Source organism: Cucumis sativus, chromosome 3, assembly GCF_000004075.3.
Source record: "Cucumis sativus cultivar 9930 chromosome 3, Cucumber_9930_V3, whole genome shotgun sequence".
NCBI classification, from domain to species: domain Eukaryota; kingdom Viridiplantae; phylum Streptophyta; class Magnoliopsida; order Cucurbitales; family Cucurbitaceae; genus Cucumis; species Cucumis sativus.
The window spans coordinates 6897300-6913017 of record NC_026657.2 but is presented as its reverse complement, the minus strand read 5'-3'; the positions used below and the strand labels follow the sequence as shown (position 1 = coordinate 6913017).

The following is a 15718-nucleotide window of genomic DNA, read 5'->3' as shown; positions in this document are numbered from 1 at the left end:
TTACATTATGCACCTTCTCTTTTCTTATTATTAAAAAAAATATATATATATATATTTAGTAAGAAGCACTTATTTTAAATTTTTTATTTTAATATTAAGTAACGTTATATACTATATAAAATTTGATTTTTCATTTTAATTTTATTCATTTTTGGACTATTTTTTCATTTTATTTTATCTTTGGAGCGATGATTTATTTGTTTCAATTAACACATTTTTATCATTTTAATAATTAAAAAGAAGTTAAAACTCAATTCAACTAATGTTTATACTAATTATTATTCAAATTTTGTAGATGTAATTGATTGTTGTTAAAAAGTAGTAACAACGGTAAAATAACTATTTAAAAGTGTGTTCATCTAATCATATTTTAACTTTAATAAATTCGTATTATTTATTTAAAAAGATAAAAGTTATTAATTCTATATAAAATGTGGTGTTTTAAACAAATTATAAATTATATACGAATTAGGATGACGTGGAGGAAAATATTAAATTAGAATAAATTTATTATTATAATTTCTTAAACAAAAAGGATTAATTAAATAGACAAAATTAAAAAAAATGGGAAACTTATGAATCAACCAATAATAAAGTTTGTTAAAAAGAAGGAAATAGGAAAGAGTAAATAATTGAAATATACAACAAAAGCGGTGGTTTTTTCTTTTTTTTTTTTAAAAAAAGGAAAATAGAGTTTTTATTAATAATAATAATTATCATGGAGAAGAAAAAGACCACGCGGTTCACGTGGTAGAAGTAGGAGAGGACGTACCAGGTTGCGTGGTTAAGATGGTAATTAACAAAGCTAGACCCCACATTACGCGGTTCACCTCATTACTCTCTCATATATACTTCCTTTTTAATTACCATTTTCCCCCACACCTTTTAACTCTCCTCCCCATCCCATTCTAATACATTATAATCAACTAAAACATTTATAAATCTTTTTTGAAATGATAAATATGATACTTTTTTCTAGTCCATACATATAATGCTTTATTCCGATATTTGGTTCTCATTCCCTGTCTATATTTTGTGAGGCTTGAAAATGTAACCAGGATTCACGGCCCACTGTCTGGGTTGGGCCTTTGGTTTCAATAGCGCAGTTTAGATACCGTCTAATGTCTTATCGAATCCGTTATCGGGCTTGAAGGCAAGGCCCATTTATTCAGTACAATGTAGATCATGAGTACACTGGTTGGCCCATCTGAGAATAAATGATTTCCCTTAGTTGTTATGGGCCGGTCAGGTCCCACCCCGTTTTGTTTCAAAAATTTGTATTAATTTAACTATGGGCAGAAAAAGCACAATACAAACTAATTTTTAGATGTAGCAAGATTTAGATTAAGCTATTATAGATTATCCATTAAATGATATGCTACAGTTCGAAACAAATAACACACGATCACATTGACTAAACAATACTTGCAACCATTTAGTCAAATTAAGACGATTTTGTATTATTATGTTTTAGTTTCATCACACCTAAGTAGACTATCTTTGACAACATTCGTTGTAATTTTTGTTTTGAGGTGTTTAGTGCAACATACTTATACCAGTCGACCTAAGATTAGTGTTGATAAATTACTTCACTACAACACATTTCTAAGTAAACCTACTAATGAAATAATCAACAATTTTGTGCAGCTATGCTTTCTTCATTTCAACTCTCCAACCAATTATTGATCAATCAACCTAACGATGAATAAAGTGGAAGTTGAGTATTCAATATAATATATTGGAAAGCACAATTCTATTTTATTTCTGGAGATATGTGTGGTATTGAACTGAGTTTAAAAGTTAAGGTGTTATTGAATAAATGGTGGTAAAAGTACTTTAGGGTAAATGTGAGAAGAGAATGTAAGAGTGAAGCTGTGTAAAAGTAATTTAAAAACGAAGGCATTACCATAAAAGTTGAAAATTGTTGGTTGTTAGAAGATGAAAAACCTCTAAAACCCACCCAGCCCAAACTTTCCCTCCTCAGAAACGGCCCCTTTCGACTTTCGACTTTCGATTCTCTTCTTCCATTTCCTCTTCCATTTCAAAATCCACCTTCAAGTTGAATCATCGCTCTCAAAATTCACCAATCCCTTGCACACTCCCATCTTAAACCAATCTCACCTCTAGATTTGGGTTCCCCATTCCTTTTTCCGCGCAATGGAGTGGAACCCAGAAACCCTACAGCTTCTCTCTCAGTGTTTTCTTCACACTCTTTCTCCAGCCCCTGGCCCCCGCCGCAGTGCTGAAGCTTCTCTTGCTGAAGCCGCCGACCGTCCCAACTACGGTCTTGCTGTTCTTCGTCTCGTCGCTGAACCATCTGTCGATGAACAGATCCGTCAAGCCGCCGCCGTCAACTTCAAAAACCATTTACGGGTTCGATGGGCACCTGGAGCGCCCGACGAGTCAAATGCTTCTCCCTTGGGTCCGATTCCCGATTCTGAGAAGGAACAAATTAAAGCCCTAATTGTACCGCTTATGCTATCCTCTACTCAACGAATCCAGAGTCAGCTGAGCGAGGCTTTGGCTTTGATTAGCAAACACGACTTTCCGAAATCGTGGCCTTCTTTGCTCCCGGAGCTCGTTGTAAGTCTGCAGAAGGCGTGTCAGGCTTCCGATTATGCATCTGTTAACGGTATTCTTGGTACTGCAAATTCTATATTTAAAAAGTTTCGGTATCAATATAAAACCAATGATCTTTTGCTTGACTTGAAGTATTGTCTGGACAATTTTGCCGCACCCTTATTAGAAATTTTTCTTAAAACTGCTGCTTTAATTGATTCTGCGGTGAGCTCGGGCGCATTGGCGGCCACCTTACGGCCATTGTTTGAGTCCCAGAGGCTTTGTTGTAGAATTTTTTTCTCGTTGAATTTTCAAGAGCTTCCCGAGTTCTTCGAGGATCATATGAAAGAATGGATGGGTGAATTCCGGAAATATCTAACTATGAATTATCCTGCGCTTGAAAACAGTGGCACCGATGGGGTTGCTCTGGTTGATGAGCTTCGTGCTGCAGTTTGCGAGAATATTAATCTTTATATGGAAAAGAATGAAGAAGAGTTCCAGGGGTACTTAAATGATTTTGCTCTAGCAGTTTGGGGCTTACTGGGGAACGTATCTCAGTCGTCAAGCCGAGACCAGCTGGCTGTTACAGCAATGAAGTTTTTGACTACTGTTAGCACGAGTGTACACCACACTTTATTTGCTGGCGAGGGAGTGATACCTGAGATTTGTAAGAGCATAGTAATTCCCAATGTAAGGCTGAGGGACGAAGATGAGGAACTATTTGATATGAACTATGTAGAATTCATTAGGAGGGACATGGAAGGTAGCGATTTGGATACTAGGAGGAGGATAGCTTGTGAGCTTCTCAAAGGAATTGCAACCAATTACAAAAAACAGGTGACAGACATGGTATCCTCTCAGATTCAAAACTTACTCAATTCATTTGGGCTAAATCCTGCTCTGAATTGGAAAGATAAAGATTGTGCGATATATTTGGTTGTTTCACTTTCCACAAAGAAAGCTGGGGGCTCTTCTGTTTCCACCGATCTTATAGATGTTCAAAATTTCTTTGGTTCAGTAATCATTCCAGAACTGAAAAATTCTGATGTTAATGGTCTACCAATGCTCAAGGCAGGGGCGCTCAAGTTCCTTGCTGTGTTCCGTAATCTGATATCAAAACCTATTGCCTTACAAATGTTTCCTGATTTGGTTCGATTCCTTGGTTCTGAGTCAAATGTGGTTCATTCCTATGCCGCAATTTGTATTGAAAAATTATTGCTGGTCAAGGAGGATTCAGGTGTGGCCAGGTATAGCTCTCTGGATATAGCTCCGATTTTTCCTGAGATGATGACTAAACTCTTTAATGCCTTTAAGTTTCCCGAATCTGAAGAGAACCAATACATTATGAAGTGTATAATGAGAGTTCTTGGTGTTGCTGACATATCTCGTGAAGTTGCTGGACCATGCATTGTCGGGTTGACTTCTATTTTGAATGAAGTGTGCAGAAACCCCAAAAATCCCGTTTTTAACCACTATATGTTTGAATCTGTGGCCCTTCTGATTAGAAGGGCTTGTGAAAGGGATCCCTCTTTAATATCACATTTTGAGACAAACCTATTTCCCAGCCTTCAAATGATTCTAGCCAATGATGTTACGGAGTTCTTCCCTTATGCTTTTCAACTGTTAGCACAACTTGTTGAATTGAATAATCCTCCTATTCCAGCAAGCTATGTTCAGATTTTTGAGATCCTACTGTCGCCTGAATCTTGGAAAAGAGCCTCTAATGTCCCTGCACTTGTACGGTTACTTCAGGCTTTCCTTCAAAAGGCACCTCATGAACTTAATCAAGTTGGGCGCCTGAGTCAGGTTCTTGGAATATTTAGTAATCTAGTCTCATCTCCAAGCACTGCAGAGCAAGGCTTTTATGTGCTCAACACTGTTATCGATTCTCTTGAGTACAGTGTGATTGAACAGTACATTGGCCACATCTGGGCTGTTCTTTTTGGACAGCTCCAAAGTAGACGGACAGTAAAGTTCATCAAATCACTTTTGATTTTCATGTCCCTTTTTCTTGTTAAACATGGTCAAAAGAATCTTTTGGATACTATCAACAGTGTTCAGAATGGCATATTTATCCAGATCTTGAGACAGTTTTGGATCCCTAATCTTAAATTAATAACTGGGGCCATTGAACTTAAGTTAACTGCAGTTGCTTCAACCAGACTTATCTGTGAGTGTCCAGCACTTTTGGATCCTGCATTTGTTGAAGACTGGGGGAAAATGCTGGATAGCATTGTTACCCTTCTTTCTCGACCTGAACAGGAGAGGGTTGATGAGGAGCCAGAGATGCCCGATATTTCTGAAAATGTTGGTTATAGTGCAAGCTTTGTTCGTCTATACAATGCAGGGAAGAAGGAGGATGATCCTCTGAAAGATATTAAGGATCCAAAGCAATTTCTGATAGCATCTTTGTCTAAGCTTTCCAGTCTTTCTCCTGGGAGATATCCCCAAGTCATCAGTCAGTATCTTGACCCTACAAATCAATCTGCATTGCTGCAGTTTTGCAGATCTTATAATTGCCCAATTGCTTGAGTAAGTTGTCATTCTCGTATAAGATATTTATATTTTTTTTCATATGTGAAGTTTGTATCTTTTATTTGAATTCTATTGCTGGAGATTGATATTGACTTTATATATCATGCCTGCATTTTACACTATTTAATATCTAAATGGATGTAAATTGGCTACGTAAAACATTAACTTATATATACCACCTAAATCTAGTCGTTCATTTGCACCTCATGCTCGATAACGTTGAGCATTTTTTGGGTCGTACATGACATATTTATTCTTTAAGACTGATTGGTCTATGATTCTCTACTTCTTGAAGTTGGGAGTTCTTCATGAATGGGTCATAACATTTTCTATATTACATGATATATCTATTTCGGTATTTTTTGCAAACTCTAGCAACCTGTTGGGATGTGGGAATGAATATTATTTATTTGCTGCTCAAGCTAATCAATTAGTTGGGACTTGTCTGTTGGACGAGAATTTTATCGGGGTAAAAATAAGTAATAGTGTGTTCTGAATGGAATCAATTTACTCTCTATGGCCAACGTTCAGACTTGACATTTATTGTGTTTTGAATATAAATCTGATATGTACATAACCATCCTGAGCTGGCCTATAACGAGTGTCATTGGTAATAAAGGACTTGAGGGAACGTGTAGAATCCATAGTGACCTGGTGTCACTCCCCTGTGACACCTCGCCACTTAAATAGGAGTAAATATCCTTCAAGTTTTCTTGGCCTTCAAATGTTGTAGAGATTGGTGAGTTGTCCCATGAAATTAGTCGAGGTATGTGCAACGATTACTCAAATATCCAAAAGAAAAAAAAGAAGAAAGAATGATACTACACCTTCTGTTCTGAAGGTGGAGATGACACCTTCTGCTCTGAAGTTGGAGATGAAATCAATCAACATGCTTAACTGACCTAATTATGTATCTTCATGTAACTGATTTTATACGTTTTATTTATGTTATTAGTCTCAAAGTGTTAACATTACCTTGTATCTAATCTAGTACTCCTACAACCTTTCAGGATTTTGTGCTGGATTGAAGCAGGTTTTTGTGGAGAAGTTGATCTTTAATCATATTAATCGCATGGTGTTGTTCCCACTTGGTGACCTAATTCAAATTTTAGATCATCGTTGGCTTCTACAAATTGTGGTAATGATGTGGAAGGTTCTGCTATTTCGAGTTGGCTTGTGAGGCCATCAAACACAGTTTACCAAGTTTTGGTACAAGATTTCCATCCCCTGTCATGTTTACCTGTCTGTCATTTTGTGCATGCATTCATGTGAGCAAATTTATAGATGGTTCATTCCGGTCTAAGAGTGTAATATTGCATCGAGTTTTTGCTTTCTCTTTTGCTCATACTTTGAAATTTCCTTTGTCATTTTGACATCACATGTAAGCACTTGTATCTCATTGCTGCGATATCCAACTGCAAGTTTATATATCAGTTGTTTATTGTGGCTGTGGTTGGTGTAGAAAGATTACTGTTTAGAAATTTTCATGTGTTCGTGGGCATTGCTCTTTTGGTGATAAACGTACCTCATGGTTTTGGTTGTTTGATGTTTATGAGAACATAGAAGACTAAGTAACACATTTAGTTTCTGAATTGTCAAGTTTATGTCTATTCAATCCCTGAACTTGATGTTTGGGTTCAGAAATTGGGAGGAGTGAATTCAACTCTATATTTGGAAGCAGTTGAGGGGATTAAAACTCCACTCCATGTAGCCAAATAGTACGTGAGCTTCATAACTAAAATACACATATCTTTTTATGCTACTCTTCACATTGTAGGTTTCAAGAGTTCTCAATCCTCTGAAGTCACAACTTCTTGAACTACTCCACTTTTTGCCCCAAATATATATATATACATACATATATTTACTTGTTGTGAACTATCAATTTTGGGTTGTCTCAAAACTTTGAGTGTCTACATCTTATTGATTTTAGTTCATTTTTTACAGTGGATATGTCATGAACTTATTGTATACAGAATCAAAAGCTTAGGAACATATTAGACAAAACAAAAAAAGTTTAGTGATCAAATAATAATTTCATTGTAATTATCAAAATAAAAATTGGTCGAATATTACCTCTCTCTCTCTCTCCCAACAGTAAACTATTGGTGAGAAATTAATTAGAATTGGCCAAACATTACAGCAAAACTTAGGACAAATTATTGCTTCATCACTGTTGAAGTATTTATTGTGTATAATAACAGATCTTACGTTTCAATTATTGGAAGTATGGGCACATCAATTATCCATTCACTTATTTGTACTCTATTTTAGGTGAATTCAAATAATTTTCTTTAACACAAGTTTATATATTACTAGTAAATTTATTTATCTTTTAACACAATAGGGTAGGTGTTTTGAATCATAGAACTTGTCATCAATAACACTCCCATATACTTGGTGAACTATGTTTATTTTTGTGATATTATTAGTACTTAGACTTTGTTTTTTTTGTTGTATTCAATGTTTGATATGACAATGGATGATATTAAAATTTATTTTATACTCCAACCACTTTTAGTAGAAAATTTTTGGTACTTTTATACTGTATAACTACTTTACAATTCATATGAAAGTAGTTTTACAAAATTGATTTAATTTTTATAATTGAATAAGAATCTTGACATAGGTCAAGAAATGCAGAAAAAGATTAAAAGAAAAAAAACACTATCTTAGTATAAAAAACGAAAGAGTACTTGGAAACAATTATTTAATTAGTACTTAAAAAGTGAATTCAAACACTCTTGAACTTTTTGGACTTGAAGTTCTAAATCCTCGATGAGTTGAAGTTGGAAAGTGTCGAGGAAATGGAAGGGAAAATGAGGAGTGAGGAGTCACATGGGGAAGTGTAATAGGAAAGGAGAAGGACTTGTTTGTAATCATCTTCCAAACAATGGACATCCCATTCTCTCAAACCCCACCCCTCTAAACTAAATATTCTTTGTCCAAACAGTCCCATCCTACACAGAAGGTATATATCAGATGCATCCATGATCACCCCATCTTACTTCCAAGTTCCTTCCTATCATCCCCATTGGATGAATTCACAAATCAGTTTGACTTCTTACTTCTCTCTCTCACTCCTTACTACTTACTGCCATCTTTGTCAAGTACTTCACATGCAAACACTTCCTTTTTTACTCATTTAACCTTACAATGCTCTAAGGCATCTTCATGTTCATGTATACTATTTTCAGTACTTTACATTCTAAAGTATGCTTACTTTAAAAGAAAAAATAATAATGCTAATGGATGACAATTGAGACTTAAAAGATGTGATAATATTTGAGTCTCGGTTAGGAGTTGCCTTGTTAGACTAATCGAGATGTGTGTAAGACGAACATTTCATGAATGTAAAAAGAAAGAAAGGAAATAATTGTTTTAGGTCATCTTCCCATGGTAATAATAGAATAGTGGTTGGTTTTGACCATACTCTTACTTACAACTAAAAATTCATAGAAAATTGAATAATAAGGATATATAATTTTAATTAATTGTAGTTTTACGTAGGGAAACGTAAGAATAGAGGAAGTCATGTATATGATTTACATTTTTATTAATAAAGTCTAAGTGGGATTAGATTTTGACTCATTATGTTGTAGAGGTACTAACTATAGAGGAAAAAGATGGCCAAAATTAAGTAACCAATGGTAATGAAAATTCCTCAACTAAACTTCAATAATGCAAAAAATAATTGAACAAATTAAAGTATACATAAAATACCCAACTACATTTTCTGCTCTCTCTTTGTTTATTGCCTTCTTTAAAATTTACCAAATACATAGCAGGTTGAAGAACTATGTGTTATGGGTAATTGCAATAATTCCAAATTAATTTTCTTAAAAATTAATATAAAATCAGTCCTACCCTATAAATGAAGTTATTGAATTTTTTGTATTACACATATTTTTCGAATTAGGTTTAGTCACAAATTCAACTGAACAATGTACTAAATTAGTTTACATGACCGATTAAGAGCTTGCAATTGTGACAAATTGTATCGGAACAATTGAGTGGAAAATTATTGTATAGTTTCCTAACCATCAATTTCTCATTGATCTTTTATAAAAAGAATTCAAATAGAACATCATATCAATATAGGTCCATAAAATAACAAAAGAACAAAAATACAATAAATGACACTAAGAATAAAAATTGCATAGCTATACGGTAGAGATTTATTCGTTATTCTGATATTAGAAGTGTTTCCATTATTCTAAAAGGAAAAAAAACCATAAAAAGAGTAACTTTTTTATTCAATTACAAATTTGGTCTATGGTATTTTCCCAAAAAAAGATGTAATTTAGTCTTTATAGTTAGATAAAGTCTCATAAATAATTCATAGAGTTTGATGAAATCTTTAGAAATAGTCCACGAAGACATTTATGAAAATTTTGTCTGGTTTCCTCTGGCTGAGTTCATATGAATAAATTATATGGTACTAAGCCAATTGCCACCCCAAATTCTAGTCAGTACATAACAGAGAGAGAGAGAGAGAGAGAGAGAAGGGAGAAAATGGGAAGTGAAGCAAAGCTAAGGCGAGATTATGAAGTACCAAAGCTTCCATTACTTGCAATTACAGCAATGGAGTCTCCAGATCGTTCTGGAATGCTAACCCCACCAATGTATTCCTCAGTTTCAGTCCCATTTCGATGGGAAGAAGAACCTGGCAAGCCCAGGTTTTGTTTCAATTCTCTTAACATTCCCACTCAAACTCAAACTCAAACATATTCCCTTGAACTTCCACCAAGATTGTTACTAATGGATCCCAAAATCTCAAAACTCTCTCCTCCCATCCCCTCTCAGAAAGGGTTTTTCCAGTTTCATAAGCACTGTTGTAGCTCATTCAGATTTGATAAAACTCAGCTTGGAGCTATGGTTTTGAGAAAGAGAGGAGTGTTAATTGAGAAGGAATGGTTTTGTTGGTTGGGAAAATTGAGTTTTAGGAGCAAAGGGGAAGTTGGGTCTGACTATGGTGCTGTATTTCCTTCTTCTTTGGATAAGGAGAAAAGCAGTTCAAGGATGAAAGTTGCTGTGAACCAGAAAGGTGGGAGCTTTTCTTCTTGTTTTGTCCAAGCCAAGACTGAGTTTTGGGTAATTTTAGAATAACCCATCTTCTTCTCTGATTTATACATGCATATTGCATATGTTAACAATCATGATATTTTGAAGTTTATAAACATTTCCTAAGTAAACACGAGGGAAATGAATGTTTTCTTCTAAAAGTCATCACCTGTTCTCCTTGATCATGCAGTTCTGTAATTTTTCAAGCCATTTGTGATTATTAATAAAACTATTACTATTTAAGGAATTGCAGGGAAACATAGGGGAAGGGTTTAAACAGATCAACATTCCATGGAAGAGCAAAAGAGCATAAGAAAGAGGACTGGTAAATCATTAGAATGTTTATGAATAAAACCGAGTTTAGCTTGTTGTAATGTAAATGCATCAAATAATCGTAATATGGAGGAGGACTAATGACTTAGTTAATGACTGAGGTCTTGTGTATTTGATATTCTTGTACAGAAATAATGTTATGAATCATATGGCTTTATGAGTTGAATCATCATTTTTTCCCGAAAATTTTCAAGAAGTGGAAGAAATCCTTTTAATTCCTCGCATGTTTATCCATCTTGACTGTGATGAACATTCAAAACAAGTTTAATCTTGATTGGTTGTTATGGTCGACGCTATCAATTTGGCAATGAAGTTCCCTTCTTCAGGCTTGTTTGGAATCGCTTTTTGTTGCTTGAAAAATCGTTTCTAGGTACTTGTTTGGTAGCTTTAAACAATGCTTCTAATTGGGAAAAATATTTAGTGCGAACTAAATAGAATAGTATAATTTAGTTGACTTCATGAAGTTCTCTCAAACAACGCTCCCTAACCAAAAGTCTACATCCTGTTTTCTTGTACTTTAGAGTTTTTAATATTAAAAAGAGTGTTTTATGTTTAAAAATCATATTTCATAGTTCAAAGCTGGATAAGAGTAAGACTGAAGGTAGTTTAAAATCTGAAGAAGGCTCAAATTGAAGAACTGTTCAAATTTATGGATTTTACAAAGTTTCATCCCAACTGAAATATCTATAATCAGAACCATCAATTTTCTCAATGTACAGATCTCTTGTAGCCCCCACAATTTGATTCCTAATTTCCTTCTAAGAACGTTAAGTAATAAAGTTATATGAAAAAGGAACAGACAAAAACGCATCTAAAGAACCGAAAGAGAGATTCTTTCTCTTCATTAAATCAAATCCTCATATATATAAACAACATTCCACATATTGGAAAGGTATGTTACAGAGATACACACAAAGCTTATATATTTGATTGAGCACGTACCCTTCTCAATTCATCTTTCCTTCAAAGAGAAGTTCATCCAAACTAAAGCCTAGAAAGAGGGAAGCATCCACCCTACAGTCCATCCCAAAAGCAAACCTGCACTGACCAGGCTCAATCCTAGAGCAAAAGCAACAGCATAAGTAGAAATATCACTTTTACGCTGATCCTGCTCGACTCTTTTCTGCCCAGTGACTCTCCGCCATCGCTTATGAGACACCATATTCTTGTAGGACTTCCATGGAAGAACCAAAGGAAAAAGATTGGACATCGGCTGATTGCTGTTCTTGATCTGCAGGCTTTCTAGCTGCAGCAGTTGAAACCACTGCTTATATGCAAAGAGTTGGGTTGCTTGTCTGACGAAAAGCTCAACTATATGCTCCTTCTCGGCATAAGCTCGCTTTGCTGCAATCTCGGCTTCCCTAGCACGTGTTTGAGAATGTAGCAGTGCATCCATTAGTTCAGCTTTGCTAGTATTATCCTCAGAAGTTTGCATTGTTTTTGTCAAGTCGTCGGGATTTGTACAGCTGCATTCAACATAACAGTTTCAGTAATATCTTAGTAAGGCCTTAGCTCTTGGATGTGAAGACACTAAAAATAAACTATAATTCATCTTGCTTTCAACTATACTAATTAGCCTAACTAGAAAACTATTCTGAAAAATTGGCAATACCCATTTATCAGATAGAGTTCCAAAAGCTGTTTGTACAAGTGATACTGTTCTATCTCATCATTTTATCCTCATATGAGAGAATAATATCTTGAAATGGTACGAACCAACAAGAATATTCAACAAAAAGAAGTTGAGCACCAGGAATTCATAGAAGTAGAGCAACTAGGAATTTACATAGTACCTAGAAGATTTATGAGATAAATGAAGCAAGTTCCCTTGTTCAATTGATTCACTCAGGTCTCTCTGTGTTCTGCCAAAACGACAAAAATCCAATCCACAATTTTGGTGGGTTGACTCGAAGGTAGAAACCAAATTTGTATTGTGTTCATAGCATTGTTTTTTAGCATAAGGGCATCTCTTAAAGCTCAAGCAAGTTTTTTTAGGAGGTGGAAGATCACAATTCTCGATATGATCAAGAGATTTCTGTGCAACCCAATAGGCCAATTCATCTTTATCTGTTATCCACCACCACGGCTCAGCCTTTTCCTCTTGAATCCAAGGAGAATCTGGATCAAAGTAAAACTCATCTTGATTTTTGGAAACTGTTTTGCTGTTGAAAGAATCCTTTTCTAAACACTCGAAGTCTGCTTTCATATCTACACTACCAACACATTCTTGAGAATCTGTGCCTTCCAAGGTTTTAATGTCTTCATTCAAAATTGTAGTCACTCTCTTTGTACAAAGCCCAGAGACACCATGATCAGTATCTAGAGAAGACCTGCTAAAATCATCAACTCCACAAACAGTATTGCTACCTTCAGGTCGATGAATATCACTTGAAGTACATGATTTTTCAGTACCAGATTTTGAAGTTTCATTGCCAGCCTCTAAAGGATTAATGTGTTCTAGGGTGAAAATCTTTTGGAATCCATAACTAGATTGCGTCTGAAGCCACCATTTTGAGTCAGGAAGCAGATTCGAATATGAGGAAGCTCTGCTAGAAGGCATAAATCCAGTAGAAGGTTGATCTGGCCCATCTGCTGCTGCATTGGCAGGTCCAGAATCAACCTGTTTGGATGTTGAAGATGATGACTGACAGCAAGCTAATCTGGGAGCTCTTTTGGCATCTTCTTGGACAAAGCAACGATTAACTGTCCTCTGAAAAGCAGCCCTTGCTTCTGCTGCCGCCATTAAAATCCTATATCTTTGAACATTCACAGCAAAGTAGAACTTGTTAAAAAATTAAATCAAAATTTATGTCCATATGAAAACAGCCCCTGCCCATAAGCACATTATATCTGAAATACAGAAAAATGAATTGAAGATGAAATTCAAGATTCATATAAAGCAGAGTTTTAGCAATTGATAACGTTATGTTTTACTATGCCCATCTAAATTTAAACAAGATTTGAATCTAATAGACTGATCATAACAACTACTGCTTCATCTTTTCCCCCGAAGGACTAGTTATTCATTACAGCTAGACTCACAAAATATTAAAACGTTCTTAAAGAACAATCAGATTATACCAAACAGAGGTATTCATCTTCAACATTAAGGAAAAAGGGGGAACAGGTTTAATTTCAGCAAGCATGTACAAATAGTATAGAAAAAAATTAACTCAAACAAACTAAAGATATTAAGGAAATCTATGAACAAGTTAACTTGCTACTAATTCACATGCCTAATCTGGATCAGAAAGCACTTCAAGTTCCTATACTTGAAATGGATATTATTGATTAGTAATCACATATAAGAAGATACATCTGAGTCTGAAGCCACAGTTCATACAACGGTGATTTCAATTTAAGCATTTCCAAATACAAATTTGCCCTAGTTCTTGGGACATGAATTTGCTAACCTGAACAACCTCCCCAAATCTCGTACTAACACACCCAAATGCGAGTTCTGAAGGGTTGATTAAGCCCATACGATATTCATTTGTTTTGGAAACAAAATGGTAGGGAAAGACACCCAGTATATTTATATCCCAACCACTTAAATTTATCAGCATATTAGAAGCTTGAGCAAAAAACAGAGCATCCCCCTCCCTCTCCCTCCCTTCTGCTCTTGTACATAAGCATTCAGCTCAAAACAGAAAGAATTACTTACACACAAGAGAGAGAATACATGAACAGTGATTGCAACAGAAATGTTTTCTTAGTAACCACTATAAGCTTATATTTACATATTCACAGAAAGGGAGAAATATTTCAAACCTTGAGCCCCAAAACTAATTAAAAAAAGATCCTTAGAATTGATTTCACAACAAAGTGATCACAAGTTTGCACCTGGAACTTGTAATCAACATCAAGAAAGAAAAGGATCCAGATTTAGCAGACCCAAGAAAATGAAAGTAAGAAAAAAAACCCAGTAATCAAGCAACTCACCAACAGAATCATTTTAACAAACAGAGAGAACCCACGTAACAAAAACAAGGTAAAAAAGCAGAATGAAAGCAACCCCATGATCCAAAACCACTCATAAATTCGAAAGAACAGAATAAGGAGAGGAATAAACTAAATGGGTACCTTAGAAATTAACCAGAATCAAATAGAGGATCTGGGTCAAAAGCAAGGCTTGAAAAGATTCAAAATTGAGAGAGAAAAAATCTAGAACCAGAGGAGGAAGATGACGCATCTGGGTGAGGAGGAGACTGTAGAAAGGAGGTGTCAGTCTTCCAAATTCTGCTGATTTTTTTATTGCATTCTATCTTTTTCTTCGTTCAGTTATCAATTCTTTGCTGTCGGCTTCTGAAGGGGGCGCTTTGCTAATCAGCAAGAAAAATTGAAACAGAAATGTGGTGAAACGGGGCCGTTTCATTCAAAATCCAACGCCACTCGCTACTTGAGCAGTTTGTCATCTCTCTCTCTTGTAAGAAACCATTTTTTTCTCCTTTTGTTCTTTCTTATTTTCCAAAATCATTTGTTCCGTCACAGAAAATGAGACTTTTATATATAGTTCAATTGGTCTAGATATATCATCGTTTACCAATTGATCGAATATTCGAAATTCTTATTCGAGACTTAACTTTAGAGTAAATTTGGAGGGAATATGAATGAAATTATGGCGTTGTGCCCATGGTTTTGGGGACATTGGAGTATTATCTTGACTTGCAAGGAAACTTTAATGGAAAAATGGGTTTGGCCAATAAACCATGATAGAGTTTCTTAGGTGTAAGTTTTTGTGATTAATGGAAACCAACTACATATTTAGAGAGAAGAAAGCAAAAATGATTGGATGTTCTTTTGAAACTCCATGTCCAATGGCTTGTTGACTCATGGGGTTGTCCCTACCAAAAGTAGTGACATAATAAGTTTATTTCTACGGGAGCCTTTTCCTAAGCACACTGATTATAATTGATAAACGCCTCCTACTCATTATAGCACAGAAGAAAGTTGTACGCAGGTTGATTTGGGTGGTTTTCTTTTTGTCAAAATCAAATGGACATAAATCAACACAATCCATTCAAATCTAACCGAACCATCTACCTGAATCAATCCTCTTGGTTTATATTGAATAGGATATGTTCCATAGATGTACAACTGTGTCCTTGAGTGAAATTCTATAGCTGCATAATTGAGACTTGAGAAGAAAAAGTTAGCTGGACAGGAATGGCCCGTCGTTCCAATCAGTCATTCGTCCATCGAGAAGTAATATGATTAGACAAAAAGA

At 35.2% G+C, this 15718-nt stretch overlaps 3 protein-coding genes across 6 annotated transcripts; 2 read left to right on the top strand and 1 right to left on the bottom strand.

Annotated features, from left to right (window-relative positions):
- The first annotated feature begins 1919 nt into the window (after positions 1-1919).
- LOC101208601 (exportin-2) lies at positions 1920-6686 on the top strand. Its single transcript, XM_004133760.3, has 2 exons — positions 1920-5091; positions 6105-6686. Exon 1 carries the CDS (start codon positions 2158-2160, stop codon positions 5089-5091), a length of 2934 nt encoding a protein of 977 aa, XP_004133808.1. The 5' UTR covers positions 1920-2157; the 3' UTR covers positions 6105-6686.
- A 2767-nt stretch (positions 6687-9453) lies between these two features.
- LOC101208361 (uncharacterized protein At4g00950) lies at positions 9454-10687 on the top strand. Of its 4 annotated transcripts, none has more exons than XM_011652373.2 (2): positions 9454-10141; positions 10403-10687. In XM_011652373.2, exons 1-2 carry the CDS (start codon positions 9517-9519, stop codon positions 10432-10434), a joined length of 657 nt encoding a protein of 218 aa, XP_011650675.1. In that variant the 5' UTR covers positions 9454-9516; the 3' UTR covers positions 10435-10687. The 4 variants fall into 4 exon arrangements, with proteins under 4 accessions (XP_011650675.1, XP_011650676.1, XP_011650674.1 ...); XM_011652374.2 differs by having other exon boundaries at positions 9456-10141; positions 10412-10687; XM_011652372.2 differs by having other exon boundaries at positions 9460-10188.
- A 616-nt stretch (positions 10688-11303) lies between these two features.
- On the bottom strand, positions 11304-15064 carry LOC101208119. Its single transcript, XM_011652370.2, has 3 exons — positions 14575-15064; positions 12285-13247; positions 11304-11957 (listed from the first exon to the last, which is right to left on the bottom strand). Exons 2-3 carry the CDS (start codon positions 13232-13234, stop codon positions 11483-11485), a joined length of 1425 nt encoding a protein of 474 aa, XP_011650672.1. The 5' UTR covers positions 13235-13247; positions 14575-15064; the 3' UTR covers positions 11304-11482.
- Between the last annotated feature and the right edge of the window lie 654 nt (positions 15065-15718).